Source organism: Ranitomeya imitator, chromosome 3, assembly GCF_032444005.1.
Source record: "Ranitomeya imitator isolate aRanImi1 chromosome 3, aRanImi1.pri, whole genome shotgun sequence".
Classification (NCBI taxonomy): Eukaryota; Metazoa; Chordata; class Amphibia; order Anura; family Dendrobatidae; genus Ranitomeya; species Ranitomeya imitator.
Window position 1 is genome coordinate 775,782,438 of NC_091284.1, and position 26,058 is coordinate 775,808,495.

Genomic DNA, 26,058 nt, shown 5'->3' on the forward strand with positions numbered 1-26,058 from the left:
TATTTATAACACTCATTTTATATGAGTTTTCTAACACATTCTCACGGGAATATTATATATATATATATTTTGTGTTTTGCGCAATTATTTGACACTGTAATTCGCATTTTATATAAAATATGCATAAAAAATCTTCACATTCTCACGGGAATATTATATATATATTTTGTGCTCTGCATCATTATTTGACACTGTAATTCGCATTTTATATAAAATCTGCATAAAAAATCTTCTTGGCTGCACCAAAACACGTAAGAAACAAATGTATAACTTTTAGCGCTGTCGCATCCGCAGATATTATTCCAGCGTTCTTTAATTCTATATTATTTTATCACATATTAATTTCACAACTTTTATATGATATTTATAACACATTCTCATTTATAAGGGATTTATAACACAATATTGTAAAATCATTTATTGGTTCGCGGCCTTACTAATATCCTTTGAAAATAAATTCAGCATTATTATTCCATGCTGTAACATTTCTATTCTGCAGCCTCCTGTTTAGTAAAAATTCAGCATTCTTTTTATATCTTTGGTTTATATTATATTAGCTTTTTGATAATCCCGGGAGTGCCATCTATCTAGCCCTAGTATTTTTGTTATCTCAAAAGGGTGTGACACAGTCCCATATATTATTCCAGCATTCTTTAATTCTACATTATTTTAGCACATATTAATTTCACAACTTTTATATGATATTTATAACACTCATTTTATATGAGTTTTCTAACACATTCTCACGGGGATATTATATATATATATATATATACTGTATATATTTTGTGTTATGCACCATTATTTGACACTGTAATTCGCATTTTATATGCCGCTGCTTTTTCTTGTTTTTGTGTAAAATCTCTGGCAGACAGGCACAGCTGTATCTCTACAAGACATGCGGGACACACCAGAGACATTGGAAATTGGGGGTTATAATGTCGAATTCAGAAAATAACCATTTTATATTGAATGACTAATTGGTTAACCCAAAACCGTAAGAAACAAACGCATAACTTTTAGCTCGAACACATCAGCATATATTATTACAGTTTTTTGCTGAATTAAAAATTATACAGTTATTTCATATTTTTGGGGCTTCATGACAGGAGAAATTATTGATAGAAACCCAGAGTTTTTATACGTGTATGAAAATACACCAATATTAACTATTTGTGCTATTTTAGGCACAAATTTGGTCTATATGCATAACAGGCAGGAGTTGGGGCGAAGAAATATGTGTTACATGCGTAGTGAATTGCAAATATATTCTGAAGTGTATGGCATTTTGAGAAATGTGTAGCATAACCAATTACCTATCACGGTCACTAGATGGCAGAATATCATATTAATTATACATTGGGGTTTACTTTTGGAAGCTTATAAAGGCGGTGTGTATGTGCACAGGATGACTTATTTTGTTTTTATAGTCACTAATATCCATATTAAATGACTCTTTAGCTTTATGAGTAAGAGACAACATACAAATAGAATCCTTTTCCCTAGTAGTTTTATATTCTATGTCTGATATATTTCTACACAAAGCTACAAAACTATTTTGTAGTTTATAATGTATCACAGTAGTTTCATGTGAAGTTACATCTTAGGTTCTGTTCAGACTATTGTAATATCTATAGCTTAAAATAGAGCCAAATAGCTACTTTCAAACACGGACATACACCATTGATTTTCGTCACAAATGGATCCAATATATCTCGTGTCACGGTTTATTTTTACCGCGTTGCGGTTTAAAGTTATAAGCATTTAAATAATAATTTTCTCATTAGATATGTGACTCGCGATATTTATTTGCTTAGGTTAGATCATTTTCAGTTTAACAATACATTTTATCACAAAAATGACCTTATCTGGGGCCCTAGAAACAACATAGCAGCATTAGTAAGCCCCTTTCTTTTTACATTATCAAGAATCCTTGGGTTAAGATAACGTAAGTTTATATGCATAAAGCATTTAATATAGTGCACCAAACATGATATGGTTTTTGATTTCTATGAACTGTCGCGGTCTAAAATGTAATCGCACTATACACTATGTGTGTTGTGTGTGATGCATGTGTTGTATGTGTTCTGTGTGTTGTGTGTGTGTGTGTATGTTTGTCGTGTGTGTTGTATGTGTTGTGTGTGTTTTGTATGTTATGTGTGTTTGTTGTGTGTGTGTGTGTGTGTTCTGTATGTTGTGTATGTATGTTTGTTGTATGTGTTGTGTGTGTGTGTGTTTTGTATGTTATGTGTGCTTGTGGTGTGTGGGTTCTGTGTTGTGTGTGTGTGTGTGTTCTGTATGTTGTGTATGTGTGTGTGTGTATGTTTGTCGTGTGTTTTCTGTATGTTATGTTGTGTTTTGTATGTTATGTGTGTTTGTTGTGTGTGTGTGTGTGTTCTGTATGTTGTGTATGTATGTTTGTTGTATGTGTTGTGTGTGTGTGTTTTGTATGTTATGTGTGTTTGTGGTGTGTGGGTTCTGTGTTGTGTGTGTGTGTGTGTTCTGTATGTTGTGTATGTATGTTTGTTGTATGTGTTGTGTGTTTTCTGTATGTTATGTGTGTTTGTTGTGTGTGTGTGTTTGCCTGCAGCCATCTCCTTTCTGTAATTCTCCTCTCTCTTTACAGCGCCATAAATCTATAATGGCCAATTCATTTACCCATATTTATATAGAAAAGGTAAAAATCGCAACTGAGGAAGAAACCAGTAGTACATGAACAAAAGTAACACCCGGAAAATAAAATACTGTAAACAATAGTAAAACATTATATTCAATAATATTCATATTTTTAACCTTATATGATTTGTTCGCGACAGTTCATAGAAATCAAAAACCATATCATGTTTGGTGCACTATATTAAATGCTTTATGCATATAAACTTACGTTATCTTAACCCAAGGATTCTTGATAATGTAAAAAGAAAGGGGCTTACTAATGCTGCTATGTTGTTTCTAGGGCCCCAGATAAGGTCATTTTTGTGATAAAATGTATTGTTAAACTGAAAATGATCTAACCTAAGCAAATAAATATCGCGAGTCACATATCTAATGAGAAAATTATTATTTAAATGCTTATAACTTTAAACCGCAACGCGGTAAAAATAAACCGTGACACGAGATATATTGGATCCATTTGTGACGAAAATCAATGGTGTATGTCCGTGTTTGAAAGTAGCTATTTGGCTCTATTTTAAGCTATAGATATTACAATAGTCTGAACAGAACCTAAGATGTAACTTCACATGAAACTACTGTGATACATTATAAACTACAAAATAGTTTTGTAGCTTTGTGTAGAAATATATCAGACATAGAATATAAAACTACTAGGGAAAAGGATTCTATTTGTATGTTGTCTCTTACTCATAAAGCTAAAGAGTCATTTAATATGGATATTAGTGACTATAAAAACAAAATAAGTCATCCTGTGCACATACACACCGCCTTTATAAGCTTCCAAAAGTAAACCCCAATGTATAATTAATATGATATTCTGCCATCTAGTGACCGTGATAGGTAATTGGTTATGCTACACATTTCTCAAAATGCCATACACTTCAGAATATATTTGCAATTCACTACGCATGTAACACATATTTCTTCGCCCCAACTCCTGCCTGTTATGCATATAGACCAAATTTGTGCCTAAAATAGCACAAATAGTTAATATTGGTGTATTTTCATACACGTATAAAAACTCTGGGTTTCTATCAATAATTTCTCCTGTCATGAAGCCCCAAAAATATGAAATAACTGTATAATTTTTAATTCAGCAAAAAACTGTAATAATATATGCTGATGTGTTCGAGCTAAAAGTTATGCGTTTGTTTCTTACGGTTTTGGGTTAACCAATTAGTCATTCAATATAAAATGGTTATTTTCTGAATTCGACATTATAACCCCCAATTTCCAATGTCTCTGGTGTGTCCCGCATGTCTTGTAGAGATACAGCTGTGCCTGTCTGCCAGAGATTTTACACAAAAACAAGAAAAAGCAGCGGCATATAAAATGCGAATTACAGTGTCAAATAATGGTGCATAACACAAAATATATACAGTATATATATATATATATATAATATCCCCGTGAGAATGTGTTAGAAAACTCATATAAAATGAGTGTTATAAATATCATATAAAAGTTGTGAAATTAATATGTGCTAAAATAATGTAGAATTAAAGAATGCTGGAATAATATATGGGACTGTGTCACACCCTTTTGAGATAACAAAAATACTAGGGCTAGATAGATGGCACTCCCGGGATTATCAAAAAGCTAATATAATATAAACCAAAGATATAAAAAGAATGCTGAATTTTTACTAAACAGGAGGCTGCAGAATAGAAATGTTACAGCATGGAATAATAATGCTGAATTTATTTTCAAAGGATATTAGTAAGGCCGCGAACCAATAAATGATTTTACAATATTGTGTTATAAATCCCTTATAAATGAGAATGTGTTATAAATATCATATAAAAGTTGTGAAATTAATATGTGATAAAATAATATAGAATTAAAGAACGCTGGAATAATATCTGCGGATGCGACAGCGCTAAAAGTTATACATTTGTTTCTTACGTGTTTTGGTGCAGCCAAGAAGATTTTTTATGCAGATTTTATATAAAATGCGAATTACAGTGTCAAATAATGATGCAGAGCACAAAATATATATATAATATTCCCGTGAGAATGTGAAGATTTTTTATGCATATTTTATATAAAATGCGAATTACAGTGTCAAATAATTGCGCAAAACACAAAATATATATATATATAATATTCCCGTGAGAATGTGTTAGAAAACTCATATAAAATGAGTGTTATAAATATCATATAAAAGTTGTGAAATTAATATGTGCTAAAATAATGTAGAATTAAAGAACGCTGGAATAATATCTGTGGATGCGGTAGATCTAAAAGTTATACATTTGTTTCTTACGTGTTTTGGTGTAGCCAAGAAGATTTTTTTTATGCAGATTTTATATAAAATGCGGGCGAATACAAAAAAGGCTTCTTTATTTCCAAATAACATGCTGCAGATACACTATCATCATGACCTGTGTGACTTGTGGCTGTCAAATAAAATACAATGCTCTGATAACTGCAGTAAACCCATTTCCGCTACCTTAGTAAATATTGTAAGTTGCTCTCTGTGTACGTTCTACACCGGTTTATTGGGTCAACAGAACCTCTGTTAGTATATCTCCCCCACAGAAACTCTGGCTGTCTAGTGACCAGCATGTCCTGTAGAGACACAGGTGTGCTTGTCTGTCAGTTTCACACTTATATTAATGAAATGTCTTTGTAAGCCACGTTGTCCTGTAGAGACACAACTGTGATTATTATATAAACGGCATGGTGTGTTATAAAATACAATATATAAAAATGAGAATACCTTACACATTACAGTCTGCAGCCAGAAACACTGGTTCTAAAATACACTGCATAGAAATGTGGCCGTAATAGGTAATTAGTTATGCCACACATTTCTCAAAATGACATACACTGTAGAATATATCTGCAATTCACTACACTTGTAACACATATTTCATCGCCCCAACTCCTGACTGCTATACATATAGGACAAATTTACGCCTAAAATAGCACAAATAGTTAATATTGGTGTATTTTCATACACTTATCAAAACTTTGGGTTTCTACATAATTTTCTATTTATATGGCCTAATTAGCAATACTATTCAGTTGCATTCTGAGATATATATATATATTAATGTACACTCTGCACGCCATCATGCCTGAACAAAACAGAAATGTAGATTTTTTGCGAATTTATTAAAAAGAAAACTGAAATATCACACGGTCATAAGTATTCAGACCCTTTGCACAGTATTGAGTGCAATATTACACTCAGTCATTCCGCCTGTTACTGTATACATTGGTTATGCCACACATTTCTCAAAATGACATACACTGTAGAATATATCTGCAATTCACTACGCTTGTAACACATATTTCATCGCCCCAACTCCTGACTGCTATACATATAGGACAAATTTACGCCTAAAATAGCACAAATAGTTAATATTGGTGTATTTTCATACACTTATCAAAACTTTGGGTTTCTACATAATTTTCTATTTATATGGCCTAAAAAAACAGTAATACATGTGCAGATGTAACTTAAAATGTGTTCCCAGAATCAAATTACCAATATCAAACATGGTGTGTTATAAATGCATGAATAAAACTGATAGAAATGCCCAAAGAGTGCAGAAGTGTTATTTCTATAAAGATATATTGCCCGGTTTCTAATGTATGTCCAGTTATTTTCAACAAAACAAGGATAGAGTCAAATTATAGGCAGCACAGGCAACGTGCATAAAGATAATAACATAAATAAGTCCTAAATGTCTATTTCATGTTAAAATTTGAGCTGTTGTTTTATTGTGAGAAATAAATCTTTTTCTATTTTTACAATATCGTGTCTTTGGTTTTTTTATTCGTATAAAACATACCGCTTCTTACTTGCTTGTGTTGTAACATTGGGTCATATTATATATATATATATATCAATTGCCAAATACCGACTCTGATAAAAATCATACCGACTCTGATAAAAATCATGAGATCGCTGAAATTGTCAGCCATATAAACCAGAGATATAAAAAGAATGCTGAATTTTTACTAAACAGGCTGCTGCAGAATAAAAATGTCACAGCATGGAATAATAATGCTGAATTTATTTTCAAAGGATCCGTAATACCAGGGTCTAACTTACTGGATTTGGTACGTAGTACAACGCAGAGCCATGCTCTGAACAGTAGAAATTTACCACCGGGTTGGGATTCATTTATGCAAGCTATGGCCGAACTAAATATGCCGTCTACAGTTGTGGGTAACACCGCTACTAGGAAGCTTTTAGATGAATTAAAAATTACCAACAGTGAGACACGCTCTGTATCTACACCGAAAAACTGAAATATCACACGGTCATAAGTATTCAGACCCTTTGCACAGTATTGAGTGCAATATTACACTCAGTCATTCCGCCTGTTACTGTATACATTGGTTATGCCACACATTTCTCAAAATGACATACACTGTAGAATATATCTGCAATTCACTACGCTTGTAACACATATTTCATCGCCCCAACTCCTGACTGCTATACATATAGGACAAATTTACGCCTAAAATAGCACAAATAGTTAATATTGGTGTATTTTCATACACTTATGAAAACTTTGGGTTTCTACATAATTTTCTATTTATATGGCCTAAAAAAAAAAACAGTAATACATGTGCAGATGTAACTTAAAATGTGTTCCCAGAATCAAATTACCAATATCAAACATGGTGTGTTATAAATGCATGAATAAAACTGATAGAAATGCCCAAAGAGTGCAGAAGTGTTATTTCTATAAAGATATATTGCCCGGTTTCTTATGTATGTCCAGTTATTTTCAACAAAACAAGGATAGAGTCAAATTATAGGCAGCACAGGCAACGTGCATAAAGATAATAACATAAATAAGTCCTAAATGTCTATTTCATGTTAAAATTTGAGCTGTTGTTTTATTGTGAGAAATAAATCTTTTTCTATTTTTACAATATCGTGTCTTTGGTTTTTATTCGTATAAAACACGCCGCTTCTTACTTGTGTTGTAACATTGGGTCATATTATAACTTGTGTTGTGACATTGGTGCATATCTCTTCTGTGTATATAAGGCAGCCACAAGGATAAAACCTGCTACAATGTGAATAAACACAACTTGCAATGGCCTCAGTAGATAACAAATAACTTTGCAGATGCCATCTTCAGGACACAAAAAAGAGAAAGCAAATATCAATTCAGGTACAATACAAGTACAAATGTGTTATAAAACAAAGTTCTGCTTCACAAAGATCACCAAACAGCATGAGTTTGTACAAAAATATCTGAACCTCAGATAACACAGCTGTTTTCTGAGAAAGCTAATACAAAAAACAAATAACCTCAGATGCCATCTTCAGGACACAATAACTTTTCTGTTTGTGAGAATAAACATTTATGGGGTACGCAAATACAACAACAATTGCTTGACCTAGGTGCTATAAATTGACCTAGGTGTTATGAACCTCTGAACAGCAGTTAACCTAATTTAGATAATGTTCACCATTTAGTTAGTGTTCACCATTTACAAAAAACAAATAGACAGCTTTAAGTTCTCCACTATATGAATACACTGCAAATACCCACAGCAGATTCTCTGTTTGGGAAAATAAACATTTAGTTAATGTTCACCATAGTGTTCAGTAGAGACACATATAAACAGCTTTAAGTTCTCCACTATATGAATACACTGTGAATAAAACAAAAGCTTACAGAATCAAACTCGGGGATACGTATAAAATCTATTATAAAACAAATGAGAAAGGTGTTATAACGGGGATACGTATAAAATCTATTATAAAACAAATGAGAAAGGTGTTATAAACCACGTGTAAAATAAATACACGACTAGGCTATAATTATAAACATGTGTTATTCCACAAAATACGGGAATAATATCAAAACTACAACAAATTAAACTATATTAAACTATATCAAAAGGGGAAATCAAACAAGGAGGGACAGCTGGATACCAGCCGTCAGACAAGGGGAGGGGAGGGGTTACACACTTTGATACACTTTGATAGGGGCGGGGCACCTGTCAGATTGAGTTTGACGAAACCTGGCTATTATACACTACTCGCACCCACTGACCGAGTAGAATGAGCCTTAATCCCTGCTGGGACAAAGTTACCTCTGTCTCAGTAGTAGGACTCCTGGATAGCTGAACGAATCCACTTGGCTATCGTAGCTTTGGAAGCGGCTAGACCTTTCCTTGGCCCTTCAGGGAGCACAAACTGGGCATCTGACCTGCGGAAAGATCTCCTAAGAGCTCTCACCAAGTCCAGTGTGTGAAGAGCCTTCTCGGTGCGATGTACTGGTGCCGGGCAAAGTGAAAGCGAGACAATTTCCTCATTGAGGTGGAAAGATGAGACAACTTTCGGTAGAAAAGACGGAGATGTTCTCAAAATCACCTTATCTTGATGAAAAATGAGGAAAGGAAGACTCGTCGGATGGACGTGACCGCAACCAGGAAGGCAACTTTCCATGACAGGAAAGACAGGAAAACGTCCAAAGACATGAAACCCATAAAGGCAACAGGTTTCTGCTAATAACCAAGAAAAATTATCTTTCACAATTGGTGCAGAATCCAACCAGAGGAGCAGCACTTTTAGACCTAATACTATCTAATAGACCTGACAGAATAACAAATCTGCAGGTGGTTGGGCATTTAGGAAATAGCGACCACAATATTGTGCAGTTTCACCTGTCTTTCACTAGGGGGACTTGTCAGGGAGTCACAAAAACATTGAACTTTAGGAAGGCAAAGTTTGAACAGCTTAGAGATGCCCTTAATCTGGTTGACTGGGACAATATCCTCAGAAATGAGAATACAGATAATAAATGGGAAATGTTTAAGAACATCCTAAATAGGCAGTGTAAGCGGTTTATACCTTGTGGGAATAAAAGGACTAGAAATAGGAAAAACCCAATGTGGCTAAACAAAGAAGTAAGACAGGCAATTAACAGTAAAAAGAAAGCATTTGCACTACTAAAGCAGGATGGCACCATTGAAGCTCTAAAAAACTATAGGGAGAAAAATACTTTATCTAAAAAACTAATTAAAGCTGCCAAAAAGGAAACAGAGAAGCACATTGCTAAGGAGAGTAAAACTAATCCCAAACTGTTCTTCAACTATATCAATAGTAAAAGAATAAAAACTGAAAATGTAGGCCCCTTAAAAAATAGTGAGGAAAGAATGGTTGTAGATGACGAGGAAAAAGCTAACATATTAAACACCTTCTTCTCCACGGTATTCACGGTGGAAAATGAAATGCTAGGTGAAATCCCAAGAAACAATGAAAACCCTATATTAAGGGTCACCAATCTAACCCAAGAAGAGGTGCGAAACCGGCTAAATAAGATTAAAATAGATAAATCTCCGGGTCCGGATGGCATACACCCACGAGTACTAAGAGAACTAAGTAATGTAATAGATAAACCATTATTTCTTATTTTTAGGGACTCTATAGCGACAGGGTCTGTTCCGCAGGACTGGCGCATAGCAAATGTGGTGCCAATATTCAAAAAGGGCTCTAAAAGTGAACCTGGAAATTATAGGCCAGTAAGTCTAACCTCTATTGTTGGTAAAATATTTGAAGGGTTTCTGAGGGATGTTATTCTGGATTATCTCAATGAGAATAACTGTTTAACTCCATATCAGCATGGGTTTATGAGAAATCGCTCCTGTCAAACCAATCTAATCAGTTTTTATGAAGAGGTAAGCTATAGACTGGACCACGGTGAGTCATTGGACGTGGTATATCTCGATTTTTCCAAAGTGTTTGATACCGTGCCGCACAAGAGGTTGGTACACAAAATGAGAATGCTTGGTCTGGGGGAAAATGTGTGTAAATGGGTTAGTAACTGGCTTAGTGATAGAAAGCAGAGGGAGGATTATAAATGGTATAGTCTCTAACTGGGTCGCTGTCACCAGTGGGGTACCGCAGGGGTCAGTATTGGGACCTGTTCTCTTCAACATATTCATTAATGATCTGGTAGAAGGTTAACACAGTAAAATATCGATATTTGCAGATGATACAAAACTATGTAAAGCAGTTAATACAAGAGAAGATAGTATTCTGCTACAGATGGATCTGGATAAGTTGGAAACTTGGGCTGAAAGGTGGCAGATGAGGTTTAACAATGATAAATGTAAGGTTATACACATGGGAAGAGGGAATCAATATCACCATTACACACTGAACGGGAAACCACTGGGTAAATCTGACAGGGAGAAGGACTTGGGGATCCTAGTTAATGATAAACTTACCTGGAGCAGCCAGTGCCAGGCAGCAGCTGCCAAGGCAAACAGGATCATGGGGTGCATTAAAAGAGGTCTGGATACACATGATGAGAGCATTATACTGCCTCTGTACAAATCCCTAGTTAGACCGCACATGGAGTACTGTGTCCAGTTTTGGGCACCGGTGCTCAGGAAGGATATAATGGAACTAGAGAGAGTACAAAGGAGGGCAACAAAATTAATAAAGGGGATGGGAGAACTACAATACCCAGATAGATTAGCGAAATTAGGATTATTTAGTCTAGAAAAAAGACGACTGAGGGGCGATCTAATAACCATGTATAAGTATATAAGGGGACAATACAAATATCTCGCTGAGGATCTGTTTATACCAAGGAAGGTGACGGGCACAAGGGGGCATTCTTTGCGTCTGGAGGAGAGAAGGTTTTTCCACCAACATAGAAGAGGATTCTTTACTGTTAGGGCAGTGAGAATCTGGAATTGCTTGCCTGAGGAGGTGGTGATGGCGAACTCAGTCGAGGGGTTCAAGAGAGGCCTGGATGTCTTCCTGGAGCAGAACAATATTGTATCATACAATTATTAGGTTCTGTAGAAGGACGTAGATCTGGGGATTTATTATGATGGAATATAGGCTGAACTGGATGGACAAATGTCTTTTTTCGGCCTTACTAACTATGTTACTATGTTACTATGTCCTGCAGAGGTTCAAAAGGAGCCTCCTGCAAGACTCCGAGGACCAAATTAAGGTCCCATGGTTCCAACGGCATCTTATAGGGCGGCACCACATGGGAGGCTTCCTGAATGAACATCTTCACCTGTAATCTGTTGGCAATTCTACGTTGGAACAGGACTGACAAGGCTGAAATCTGTCCTTTGAGAGAACTAAGGGCGAGACCTAAGTCCAAACTCGACTGAAGGAATTAGAGGATGGAAGCAATGGAAAATTCAAGAGGAGAGCGTCCTCGGTCCTTGCACCATGAGATGGTGGTCTTCCAAATGCGATGATACATACGCATAGACGTAGGCTTTCTAGCACTGATCATGGTAGAAATGACTTTCTGAGAGAAGCCTGCCTGTGTCAGCACCCAGGACTCAACGGCCATGCCGTCAAACACAGGGCCTCAGAGTTCTGGTAGTAAATGGGGCCCTGGAACAACAGGTCTGCGCGATTCGGTAATCGCCAGGGGACATCGGCGACAAGTTGAACTAGTTTGGAGTACCAGGCCCTGCGCGCCCAATCTGGCGCAATCAGGATTACTGGTATCCCCTCCACTCTGATCTTCTTGATGACTCGGCAGTAAAGGAAGCGGGGGAAATATGTACGGAAGCTGGAACTGATGCCATGAGTGAACGAGTGCATCTGCTCCAATGGCTGCCGGATCGTGGGACCGAGCTATGAAGTTAGGAACCTTGGAATTTAGCTGTGAGGCCATCAGATCCACGTCCGGGGTGCCCCAATGACAGATCTGGTGGAAGATCTCCAGATGGAGAGACCACTCTTCGGAGTCGAGACCTTGACGGCTGAGGAAGTCTGCTTCCCAATTTTCCACTCTGGGGATGTGAACCGCTGAGATCATCTAGTGGTTTTCCTCGGCCAAGAGGAGAATGTGGCCTACCTCGGTCATGGCTGCCTTGATGCGTGTTTCCCCCTGCCGGTTGATGTATGCCACCATTGTCGGCCCGAATCCTGATGGGACGACCCGCCAGAAAAGGATGGAATTGGAGAAGAGCCAACCTGATTGCCCGTATTTCCAGGATGTTGATGGGCAGGCGTGCTTCCTGAAGAGACCAGCGGCCCTGAGCAGCGTGATGGTGGAACACTGCTCCCCAGCCCAGAAGACTGGCATCTGTTGTCACGACTAGCCAATGTACTGGGAGAAAAGACTTCCCTTGATTCAGGGAGGACTTCAAAGTCCACCACCTGAGAGACTGTCTGACTCGCTGGGGAAGGAGGAAAAGACGATCGAGAGAAGACGGGTTCCTGTCTCACACAGCCAGGAGAGCATGTTGTAAGGGGTGGAGGTGTAGTTGAGCGAATGGGACCGCCTCCATAGCTGCTACCATCTTGCCGAGGACTCTCATACTGAAACGTAGAGAGTATGCGGCTGGGAGAGCTGCTGAGCTTCCCGCTGTAAGACTGATCTTTTCCAGGGGAAGAAGTGCCAACCCCTGGGACGAGTCCAGTATCATTCCTAGATAGGAAATTCGCTGAGCCGGTACTGGGAAAGATTTTTGGAAGTTTATCGTCCAACCCAGGCGAGAAAGAGTATCTATTGTGATGGACACGGCCTCCTTGCAGGTGCGGAAAGAGGGACCTTTGATGAGAATATCGTCTAGATACGGTAACACCACCACACCTCGGGTATGGAGGATGGCCACAGCGGCCGCCATGACCTTGGTGAATACCCTGGGAGCAGTGGCGAGGTCAAAGGGCAGAGCAGCCAAGTGATCTTCCTGAACTGCGAAGCGAAGAAACCTTTGGTGAGAAAGTAAAATAGGAATGTGGAGTTACGCGTCCTGGATGTCTATGGACGCCAGGAACTCGCCTTTCTCCATGGAGGCGATGACAGAACGAAGCGATTCCATCCGGAACCGTCGCACCCTGATGAACTTGTTTAGCAGTTTTAGGTCCAGTATGGGCCGTACTGTACCGTCCTTCTTTGGAACAATGAACAGATTTGAATAAAAACCTTGAAACCGTTCGCTTTCAGGGACCGGAATAATAACCCCGTCTTCCTTTAGAGAGCTTATGGCCTGGAAGAACTCTGATGTCTTTGCCCTGGGAGGGGAAGACAGGAAGAAGCGATTTGGTGGAAGAGAGTAGAATTCTATCTTGAATCCGGAGGACACTAGGTCGCGGACCCATTCGACGTGAACGACCAAGAGCCACGCGTCGCTGAAGGAAAGCAGGCGGCCGCCTACTTTGAGGGTGTCCTCCGGATACCGCAGGGAGTCATTGTGTGAGAGACCTGCCCGGTCTGGACCCTCTGGACCCTGACTGCCTAGGCCTGCCTCTCCAAGAAGGGAAAGCTTTGTAAGAGGTCTGAGGACCTCTATCCCTACGCTGTGCCCGGCCAGGTCCGGAAGATGTAGAAGTAGAGGACCAATTTGAGTTGAAGCGAAAAAAAAAAAAAAAAAAAAAAAAAAATCGGGACCGAGCCTGCTGCTGCTGGTTCCGAAAGGGTCTCTATTGTGGAAGAAATTTACTCTTCCCTCCAGTGGCGTTGGAAATTAATTGGTCGAGCTTTTCGCCAAAAAGGCGACCGCTCTGATATGGAAGAGAAGTCAATGACCTTTTCAAAACCGAATCCGCACGCCAGTCCTTGAGCCATAAGGACCTCTGGATGGTGATGGCGTTTGTTGCGGCTTGCGAAGCACAGTTAGCAGCGTCCAGAGACACGGTCACTACAAGATCTCCAGCTCTGGCTGAGTAGCGAGGTCTGCTATCTCGGGGGGGGGGGGGGGGGGGTCTTGGAACGATTCTAACGCTTTTGCCAGGGATGCCATAGACCGGGTAAGAGAGGCAGCCCACTCAGGGGGACCAGGCTCACTAGGTTCGGTATCAGTAACAGGTGGTTCCTGAACAGTCACCGGTCCACAAGCTGTGCACAATGCAGTATTGTGAACCCAGGGTAATGAGACCTTACAAGAGCTACATGCAGCTTAGAATACAGTGTGGGTTTTCCCAGAAATTTTGTGAGGCCTTGATTGAGACATAGTAGCCTTGAGGAGAGCGCTTACTAGCAGGGGAAGGGTTAAGGCATGTATGTGCAGCTTACCCAGGTCCTGTGTCTTGAGTCCCCAGGGGAGGAAGGCTGTAGATCCTGAAGGCTGTAGATCGGTATCCAGAGATAAGGAGAGCTGGAGCAGCGCTGCAGGATCAGCGCAGTGAGTCTCCCAAGATGGCCGCCGAGATCTGTGAGAGCGCTCCTCAGGGAACAAGAAGAGCTCGAAAAGATGGGCGGCGGTAATTGCCGGTGGGTGTGGCCAAGAACTCTGGCCTGTATGAAGGGGAAAAGCCGGGAACTAAATTTTAAAAGCTTGCGGTTGCGGCCTGCGGCGTTGCGACCACTATTAGTGCCATCCTGAGCTGCGCTCCTTCATAAACAATCCGCACTGCGGACCACCACGGACCCGGGCTTTATGCCCTGCTAGATGTGCGGACCTTCCATACCCCGGGGACCAGGACCCCCCCACCACCACCTCAGCCCCCGCAGTGTACTCACAGTAGATGCAATGGGCCGGCGCTCAATCCACTGTCGCCATAGTCAGGGAGGGGGTGGAGAGCTTCTGCCGCCTTCCGTCATCCGCTATATCAGTGGTGATGCAGAGGGGGGTGGCACGGACGCCATACATAAAATGTCTGGCTATGCACCTGGCTCCAGGAGAGGTAGATGGAGGGCTACTCCATGTGGTCACCTGCTATGGAGGGGGGAGATCGGAACGCGAAGGAACAGTCACCCGTAAGGTGAGCTCAGGGCTGGTATCCAACGTTGCAGGAAAGGATACGGGAGGAACTCTCCACGTACTTGCCTGTTGATGGTTCGGGGAAGATCGGAACCTAGAAAGGGTCCGTCGCCCCCATTCGCTCCATTAAAGGAAAAAATAGAATGAAAAGTAAAAAATTAAAATAAAAATGGTGGTGTCTGAAAGCAGACCCAAGTGCCTCCTACAGACACGAAGCAAGAACTGGTTCACTTATAGCCAGCAGGAGGGTGTATACTGCAGGGGAGGAGCTATTCTTTCTGTATTACTTAGTGTCCTCCTAGTGGCAGCAGCATAACACCCATGGTCCTGTGTCCCACAATGAGGCGTAGGAGAAAAAGCTATAATAAATGCCCCTTATATTTTCGTTTAAAGGGGGTTCGGAAAACCTTTGTCTCCCTGCTGCAGTCTTATTAAAAAAAAAAAAAAAAGTCTCTGCAGCTACTCAGAGTGTCTGGTATTGTCGTCCGCTCTAATGATTTATTCTAGCAATATACTGCAAACGATACATCAATACAAAAAAGATGACAACAAAAATTGTGTAGTGTAACCTGCAGTCTCACACTTTCTCCCCTTTCTACATCTATCTATGACAACATATGTGGTCAGGTCGGATAGATGGGAGTACGGCTGCTGACTTAGATTACACACAACCAATTTGCTATATGTTACTATGGAGACCTGGAATCTGCACAGGAAATATTCAATCAACATCAATTGCAAAGTGGTTTTATTCTTCATATTAGATACATAGAGAGAATAGTGAAATATCATTTGTGAAAATGGACTTTAAGATCTTGGACCACTCTTACCTTGTCTCATGAGCATCAGTTGATGCTCATGGCGAGCTGCTTCCATCTCGGCCTCTAATTTTTCCTTGGCTTCTTTTATGTTCCTGTCAACCTGCTCTTTCTGCTGTTTCTCCATTTCGAACAGAGCTTTCCATCTAGAGGAATATTCAAATTCAAATGTTCCTGGCTGCGCAAACCTAGGAGGCTCCTCTCGTTCCCTAAATAGAAAGCAAACATTTTTTGGCATGGTTAGTTACAATGGTTTAAGGAAGACCTCTGTCCATCAATTTCAACCTTTCTCCACCAGTTAACCATTTTGTCTCTAAATTATCTATAACCCTTATATTACGTGTACTAAGGACATCCAGCCCTTGTATAAAAGCAGTTATAGCGTCTGCCATTACTACCTCTTGTGCTCAGCATTGCTCAGTGACTTCTCTGACTATAAAGAACCCTTTCCTGTTTAGCTGCCGGAATCGCCTTTCTTCCACCCGTAATGAGTGACCCATGGTCCTTAGCAATGAATGGTCTTTGGATGTAATAAGTCGCGTGCCAGTTTTTATTTATTGACCACACATGTATTTATACATATAAATGAGATACTCCCTTTTTCTAAGATAAACAAGCCCAGATTTCCATCCTCTCACATCATGAGCGGCCTTCCATGACTCCTAATAATATAGTTGCAGCCTTTGAACTGACTAACTTCTGAATATCCTTTTTAAAATATGGAACCTAAAACTGGATCCCATATTCTAGATGTGGCCTCACCAGTGATTAATAAAGCGGTAACAATATGTTGGGATAACACGATTTTAGCTCCCTCTTTATACACCCTAAAATTTTGTTTGCTTTTGCAGCTGCTGCCTGACATTGAGTACTGCTGCTCAGCTGACTTGTAACCAGAATGACCAAGTCCTTCTGTTCTGTAGTCTCAAGTACACTCCCAATTTATTTACATGCAGTAATAGGATTACTCCGTCCTAGGCGCATTAATCTGCATTTATCAAAATTCAATCTCATTTGCCAAGCGTATGCCCATTCAGACATCTTAACCAGATCCTTTTGTAAAATGTTAACGTCAGTCAGAATTTAAAATCCTACATAGTTTGTTGTCATCAGCAAAGACTGACACTATTCTCAATCCCATTCACGAGGCCATTAATAAAGAAATTAAAAAGAAATCGGTCCTAGTACAGATCCCTGCGGTCCCCACTGCTGACTATATCCCATTTACAGAACGAACCATTTACGACGACTGTTTCCTTTAAAACCCTTTCTTTATTAACACACTATACAACATTAAAGGGAATTGGTCAGTAGGATTAAACCTCCTAAGCCATATGGGCATGTAGGTCATAGGAAGCTGAATAAAATGATGCCCTGACATCTGTGATCCGATGTCATAATACAGAACAATCTCCATTTTTTTCTTAATATGTAAATGAGCTGTTAAAATCTATGGGCTAGACATAGATCTCCCTGTAAATCTGCCTCCAGAGCTTTTTTTTTTTTTTTTAATGAAAAGGGGGTGCTTCCAAAGGGATACATGTAATGCCGGACAGTTATAACCATACTCACAGAACAGATCTGTCTCATTACAAACATCTGGCAATGTAGTTCTCTCATAGGCTCTGACGCTGAACCCGCATATGGCGGCTGATCTAATCAGATGTCATGTGCCTCCAACAGCCGTGGGTGGATACGAGATCCACCCACGGCTGATAACCAGTTAAATGCTGCTATCAATCACTGACAGTTACATTTAACAGGAACTGGCTGGAAGAGCTTCACAAGCCCCACCCATCTGCACCCAGCACATAACTGCGGGGTGCGACGGGTTGTCATGACGGCCTGTGGTCTACAAAAGACCCCCATGCCAGTCATTGTGACAGGCAATCAATAGGAAATCATGATTCCTGCTATGTGTAACACAGGCGATCGGACGATCACAGCTTCAAGTCTCCTAAAGGGACTACTGAAGCCAGGAAAAAATTAGAATAACACAGAAAAGTTCAAATGGCCCCCATTTTTGCCCCATTCAAAACAATACAAGTTTAATCAAAAAAATAAAAAAAAATTTGGTATCAGAAATGTCTGATCTATCAAAATATAAAGTAAATTAATCAGATTGGTAAAAAAAAAAAAAAAAATTGGAACACCAAAATTACAGGTTTTTGTCTGCCACAACATTGCAATAAGAGGCAATAAAAACATCGTAACTCCCCCAAAATGGCATCAATAAAAACGATAGCTCAGGGCACAAAAGATTAAGGCATCACCCAGTCCCAGATCCCCCAAAATTGATACACACTGAGTCTCGGAAAATACTATATGGTAAAACCAACGGCAGTGCTGTGGAGTCAGTATAAAATGGACCGACTACGCAATGATATAATAAATTGGGTATGGTATTTAAATGCAGTATGTGCGGAATATTTTTTCAGAAGAATTTGGGTTGTGACACGTCATGCCCGGCGCCCTGGCGTCACTGTCTCCGCCATTGAACAAACTGAACACAAAGACGAAGTCCGAGCTGCAGTTAATCCCTGGCCTCCTCTTCATGTTCAGTTTGTCTAAAGGCAGAGGACAGTGAGGCCACATAATATTCGGGGCTGGGCATCACGTGTCATTCCACCGCATATGGAATTTGTCACCAGTTTTTGTTACCCCATCTAAGGCTACGTTCACATTTGCGTCTTGGGGCGCAGCGTCGTCGACGCATACCAACGCATGCATCATGCTCCCTTATCTTTAACATAGGGGGAAAAAATGGACATGCGCCAGTATGCGTTGTACTGCGTTTTACGACGCATGCGTCATATAGACGCACAGACAGGGCGCAGAGGACGCTACTTGTAGCGTTTTCCCTGCGCCGAAATTCCTGCTCTGTGCTTTCTTATGACAACGCATGCGTCACAAAACGCAGCGTTGTGCACATGCGTTGTTGGTTGCGTCGCCGATGCTGCGCCCAACAACGCAAATGTGAACGTAGCCTAAGAGCAGCATGATATATATAGGAGCAGAAACCTTTATTCCAGGGAGGTATCACTTACTGGACTGCTTGCTGCAGTTTTTATAAAGTCACTATTTTACAGATCTAGCAGTTCTTGAAATGCTGAGGTATGGATAACCCCGCCCTGACCACTGATTGGCTTCTTTCTGTGTACACTGTGCATATGCAGAAAGTTGCCAATCAGTGGTGGGGCAGGGTTAAACAGATCTCATGAATTTGGAGAACTATAATGGCAGCAGCATCACAAGCCCGCTAGTGATAATCTTCTGATAAAATAATTTTTTTTATCAAAACTACTGCAAGCAACAATTTTGTTGAGCACTTTCTAGGCTTAAACCAATGCTGATAATACACATTAACTTACTTTAGATACTGTTGAGTCTTTTGCATAAATTTTTCTGGTAAACCGTCTTCATCATCATATTGCTCCATTGGTTCCACAATAACTGGTCGAGGTGTCCTAAAAATATTTGAAACAAACAAGTTGTGAAACCAAATGTGAGAATTCATCCAAGTTACTTTTTGATCAGATGTAATTGGTCATTAAAAAGCTGATCACAGTGAGACGGTACAGCTGTGAAACAAGACAGGAGGCAAACATGCATGCAGTTTTATGGCAGCTTCAAAACAAGGTCACAACTCTATAATCTGACCTTAACCTTATACATTTATCGGAACACGCCACAAAAATTCTATTTCTTACTAATTAAAGGGAACCTGTCACCCCCAAAATTGAAGGTGAGCTAAGCCCACCGGCATCAGGGGCTTATCTACAGCATTCTGTAATGCTGGCGATAAGCCCCCGATGTACCCTGAAAGGTGAGGAAAAAGGGGTTAGATTATACGCACCCAGGGGCGATCCCGCGACGGTCCGGGTCCGATGGGTGTAGCGGTTCGGCCCGGGGCCTCCCATCTTCTTACGATGACGTCCTCTTCTTGTCTTCACGTTGTTGCTCCGGCGCAGGCGTACTTTATCTGGCCTGTTGAGGGCAGAGCAAAGTACTGCAGTGCGCAGGCGCCGGGTCTCTCTGACGGAGCCGTGGCGTGAATGCAAGAAGAGGACGTCATCGTAAGAAAACGGGAGGCCCCGGACCGGACAGCGACACCCATTGGACCCGAACCGCAGCGGGACCGCCCCCCCCCAGGTGAGTATAATCTAACCTCTTTTTCTCATCTTTCAAGATACATCGGGGGCTTATCTACAGCATTCCAGAATGCAGTAGATAAGCCCCTGATGGCGGTGGGCTTAGCTTACCTTCGATTTTGGGGGTGACAGGTTCCCTTTAAGAGGGGTTGTCCCCTTTTAAGAAACGTTTGCCTACCAGCTCTTTGTATTGTAAAAGTAACAAAGAAACCACACTTTATTTACCCTCTCCAGGTGCAGCAATCTGTTCTCAGTGATGCTCTGGTTTCTGTTTGGCAGCAGTGGTGATAGCAAATCAACAGCGCTGCAGCCGATCACCGAGTTCAGTGGCTCTGCTGTTGTAGATGGCACCAGAAGCTGAGCTCAATGTTCGACAGCAGCATTTACATCTACAGTGCTACAGCCAAACAACCAGCAGAAAACCAAGTCAAACTGGAGACAAATTGTTGGACCTAGGGAGGGTAAGTAAGTTCATTTATCTTTTTATTTTACAATGCTTTGAGCTGACAAGCAAAAGATTTCTGATAAAAACAGACCAAACATTGATGACACACTGAAGGCAAAAAAGTACACGCAGATGACCCGCTGATGGCAAAAATGAACCAAACACTGATGACACACTCATCCGGCGGTGAGCCCACATCTTTAACAGCACGTGTCAGCTGTTTTGAACAGCTGACATGTGCCTCAAACAGCTGCGGGTGGAATCGCTATCCACTCGCGGCTGTTAACCTGTTAAATGTGATTGTCAATTTCTGACAGTGGCATTTAATTTGTGCTTACGGTAAGCGCGCTGGAAATCCCGACCATCGGTGACTCCGTCACGTGATTGTGGGTCACCGATGGGTTAGCATGACAACCAGAGGTCTCCAACAAACCTCTATGGTTGTCGTAGCGGGACTGTTGCGTAGCAAGTGAGCATTTCTGCTACATACAGACGATCTGATCATCGCCGGTATGTAGCAGAGCCGATCAGACAACTGCGGCTTCTAGTCTCCCATGGAGACTATTGAAACATGCAAAAAGTAAAAAAAAAGGTTTTTAAATAAATTTCAAAAAATAAAAGGGGGTGAATAGTTATACAAACTGAAGTTTCCAGATATTTTGTCATTTGTTGTTTGCTTTAAAAAAAAAAATAAAAAAAAATAATGAATACCAAATTGTCAGTTGTAGGCATGTTCTTTACATGGACTAATGCAAACCCTCCCCAAAAAATTGAAATTCCAGGTTGTGAAGTAGCAAAACAAAAAAGTGTGGGTGGGGTGTGAACACTTTTGCATACCACAGTACATAGGAAATTATGTACTAAAGCAATAAGGCCAGATAACAGGTATACATGCACTGAATAAATCAGAAAATCACACAACTTGTAGAATCATTAAAGCAGTTCAACATGACTAATGAGGATCCCACCCACTCCCCACAAAAAAAAAACAAAAACATAGCACCACTTTAAGGCCATGTTCACACCATCCTTTTTTTAATGCGGAACCGCCGCGATTTTCCCGCTGCGGGTCCGCAGCTGTTTTCCATGCAAGGTACATTACAATGTACCCTATGGAAAACAGGAACTGCTGTGCCCACATTGCGGAAAATCGCGAAAAAAGCCGCGCTGAATAGCCGCAGTAAAAAAGAAGTACCATGTCACTTCTTTTTGCGGAACTGCAGCGGTTCTGCACCCATAGACCTCCATTGTAAGGTCAAACCCGCAGTAAAACCCGCAGATGAAAAAAATATCTGCGGGTTTTCTGCTGTTTGTGGTGCAGAACCGCTGCAGTGTGGCTGCCCCCCCGTGCCCCAATCCCACCCCCCCATGCTCCGATGCCACCCTGTTATGTTTGCTAATGACAGGTGTTATGAAGGCAATCCAGAAACACAGTGTGCTTAGCGATCAGAGCGCACATAGTGATCTGACAAATACCCAAAAATACAAGAACGAGCTCTGAGACGTGGAAACTCTGTAGACTGCACACCTGATCCTATCCTAAACACAACTAAAAGCGGCTGTGGATTGCGCCTAACAACTACCTAGGCAACTCGGCACAGCCTAAGAAACTAGCTAGCCTGAAGATAGAAAAATAGGCCTGACTTGCCCCAAAGAAATTCCCCAAAGGAAAAGGCAGCCCCCCACATATAATGACTGTGAGTAAGATGAAAAGACAAAACGTAGGGATGAAATAGATTCAGCAAAGTGGGGCCCGATATTCTAGGACAGAGCGAGGACAGTAAAGCGAACTTTGCAGTCTACAAAAAACCCTAAAGCAAAACCACGCAAAGGGGGCAAAAAAAACCCACCGTGCCGAACTAACGGCACGGCGGTACACCCTTTGCGTCTCAGAGCTTCCAGCAAAACAAAAGACAAGCTGGACAGAAAATAAGCAACAAAAAAAAACAAAAAGCACTTAGCTATACAGAGCAGCAGGTCACAGGAACAATCAGGAGAAGCTCAGATCCAACACAAACATTGACAAGGAGCAAGGATAGCAGCATCAGGCGGAGTTAAGTAATGAAGCAGTTAACGAGCTCACGAGAACACCTGAGGGAGGAAGCTCAGAAGCTGCAGTACCACTTGTGACCACAGGAGTGAATTCAGCCACAGAATTCACAACAGTACCCCCCCCTTGAGGAGGGGTCACCGAACCCTCACCAGAGCCCCCAGGCCGACCAGGATGAGCCGCATGAAAGGCACGAACAAGATCGGAAGCATGAACATCAGAGGCAAAAACCCAGGAATTATCTTCCTGAGCATAACCCTTCCATTTAACCAGATACTGGAGTTTCCGTCTAGAAACACGAGAATCCAAAATCTTCTCCACAATATACTCCAATTCCCCCTCCACCAAAACCGGGGCAGGAGGCTCAACAGATGGAACCATAGGTCCCACGTATCTCCGCAACAACGACCTATGGAATACGTTATGTATGGAAAAGGAGTCTGGGAGGGTCAAACGAAAAGACACAGGATTGAGAACCTCAGAAATCCTATACGGACCAATAAAACGAGGTTTAAATTTAGGAGAGGAAACCTTCATAGGAATATGACGAGAAGATAACCAAACCAGATCCCCAACACGAAGTCGGGGACCCACACGGCGTCTGCGATTAGCGAAAAGTTGAGCTTTCTCCTGGGACAAGATCAAATTGTCCACTACCTGAGTCCAGATCTGCTGCAACCTATCCACCACAGAATCCACACCAGGACAGTCCGAAGACTCAACCTGTCCTGAAGAGAAACGAGGATGGAACCCAGAATTGCAAAAAAATGGAGAAACCAAGGTAGCCGAGCTGGCCCGATTATTAAGGGCGAACTCAGCCAACGGCAAAAAGGACACCCAATCATCCTGGTCTGCAGAAACAAAACATCTCAGATATGTTTCCAAGGTCTGATTGGTTCGTTCGGTCTGGCCATTAGTCTGAGGATGGAAAGCCGAGGAAAAGGATAGGTCAATGCCCATCCTACCACAAAAGGCTCGCCAAAACCTTGAAACAAACTGGGAACCTCTGTCAGAAACAATATTCTCAGGAATGCCATGCAACCGAACCACATGCTGAAAGAACAAAGGTACCAAATCAGAGGAGGAAGGCAATTTAGCCAAGGGCACCAGATGGACCATTTTAGAAAAGCGATCACAGACCACCCAAATGACTGACATCTTTTGAGAAACGGGAAGGTCAGAAATGAAATCCATCGAAATATGTGTCCAAGGCCTCTTTGGGACCGGCAAGGGCAAAAGCAACCCACTGGCACGAGAACAGCAGGGCTTAGCCCTAGCACAAATCCCACAGGACTGCACAAAAGTACGTACATCCCGTGACAGAGATGGCCACCAGAAGGATCTAGCCACTAACTCTCTGGTACCAAAGATTCCAGGATGACCAGCCAACACCGAACAATGAAGTTCAGAGATAAGTTTATTAGTCCACCTATCAGGGACGAACAGTTTCTCTGCTGGACAACGATCAGGTTTATTCGCCTGAAATTTTTGCAGCACCCGCCGCAAATCAGGGGAGATGGCAGACACAATGACTCCTTCCTTGAGGATACCCGCTGGCTCAGATAAACCCGGAGAGTCGGGCACAAAACTCCTAGACAGAGCATCCGCCTTCACATTTTTAGAGCCCGGAAGGTACGAAATCACAAAGTCGAAGCGGGCAAAAAATAACGACCAACGGGCCTGTCTAGGATTCAAGCGCTTGGCAGACTCGAGATAAGTCAAGTTCTTATGATCAGTCAATACCACCACGCGATGCTTAGCTCCTTCAAGCCAATGACGCCACTCCTCGAATGCCCACTTCATGGCCAGCAACTCTCGATTGCCCACATCATAATTACGCTCAGCGGGCGAAAACTTCCTGGAAAAGAAAGCACATGGTTTCATCACTGAGCAATCAGAACCTCTCTGTGACAAAACCGCCCCTGCTCCAATCTCAGAAGCATCAACCTCGACCTGGAACGGAAGAGAAACATCTGGCTGACACAACACAGGGGCAGAACAAAAACGACGCTTCAACTCCTGAAAAGCTTCCACAGCAGCAGAAGACCAATTAACCAAATCAGCACCCTTCTTGGTCAAATCGGTACCCTTCTTGGTCAAATCGGTCAATGGTTTGGCAATGCTAGAAAAATTACAGATGAAGCGACGATAAAAATTAGCAAAGCCCAGGAACTTTTGCAGACTTTTCAGAGATGTCGGCTGAATCCAATCCTGGATGGCTTGGACCTTAACTGGATCCATCTCGATAGTAGAAGGGGTAAAGATGAACCCCAAAAATGAAACTTTCTGCACACCGAAGAGACACTTTGATCCCTTCACAAACAAAGAGTTAGCACGCAGGACCTGAAAAACCATTCTGACCTGCTTCACATGAGACTCCCAATCATCTGAGAAGATCAAAATGTCATCCAAGTAAACAATCAGGAATGTATCCAGATACTCACGGAAGATGTCATGCATAAAAGACTGAAACACAGATGGAGCATTGGCAAGTCCGAACGGCATCACTAGATACTCAAAATGACCCTCGGGAGTATTGAATGCAGTTTTCCATTCATCTCCTTGCCTGATTCTCACCAGATTATACGCACCACGAAGATCTATCTTAGTGAACCAACTAGCCCCCTTAATCCGAGCAAACAAGTCAGATAACAATGGCAAGGGATACTGAAATTTAACAGTGATCTTATTAAGAAGGCGGTAATCAATACACGGTCTCAGCGAACCATCCTTCTTGGCTACAAAGAAGAACCCTGCTCCCAGTGGTGATGACGATGGGCGAATATGTCCCTTCTCCAGGGATTCCTTCACATAACTGCGCATAGCGGCGTGTTCGGGCACGGATAAATTAAATAATCGACCTTTAGGGAATTTACTACCAGGAATCAAATTGATAGCACAATCACAATCCCTATGCGGAGGTAGAGCATCGGACTTGGGCTCTTCAAATACATACTGATAATCAGACAAGAACTCTGGGACCTCAGAAGGGGTGGATGACGAAATCGACAAAAATGGAACATCACCATGTACCCCCTGACAACCCCAGCTGGATACCGACATGGAATTCCAATCCAATACTGGATTATGGGTTTGTAGCCATGGCAACCCCAACACGACCACATCATGCAGATTATGCAACACCAGAAAGCGAATAACTTCCTGATGTGCAGGAGCCATGCACATGGTCAGCTGGGCCCAGTATTGAGGTTTATTCTTGGCCAAAGGTGTAGCATCAATTCC

At 41.5% G+C, this 26,058-nt stretch overlaps 1 protein-coding gene across 4 annotated transcripts in view; it reads right to left on the bottom strand.

Annotated features, from left to right (window-relative positions):
- Positions 1-26,058, bottom strand: part of PSPC1 (paraspeckle component 1) — a 159,246-nt gene that overhangs the window by 110,269 nt on the left and 22,919 nt on the right. For all 4 annotated transcript variants that reach the window (XM_069759094.1, XM_069759092.1, XM_069759091.1 and 1 more), the window contains exons 3-4: positions 19,541-19,636; positions 16,182-16,378 (exon numbers count right to left, since the gene is read on the bottom strand). In XM_069759094.1, the coding sequence (XP_069615195.1) occupies positions 16,182-16,378; positions 19,541-19,636 (293 nt within the window). The remainder of the gene's footprint in view (positions 1-16,181; positions 16,379-19,540; positions 19,637-26,058) is intronic.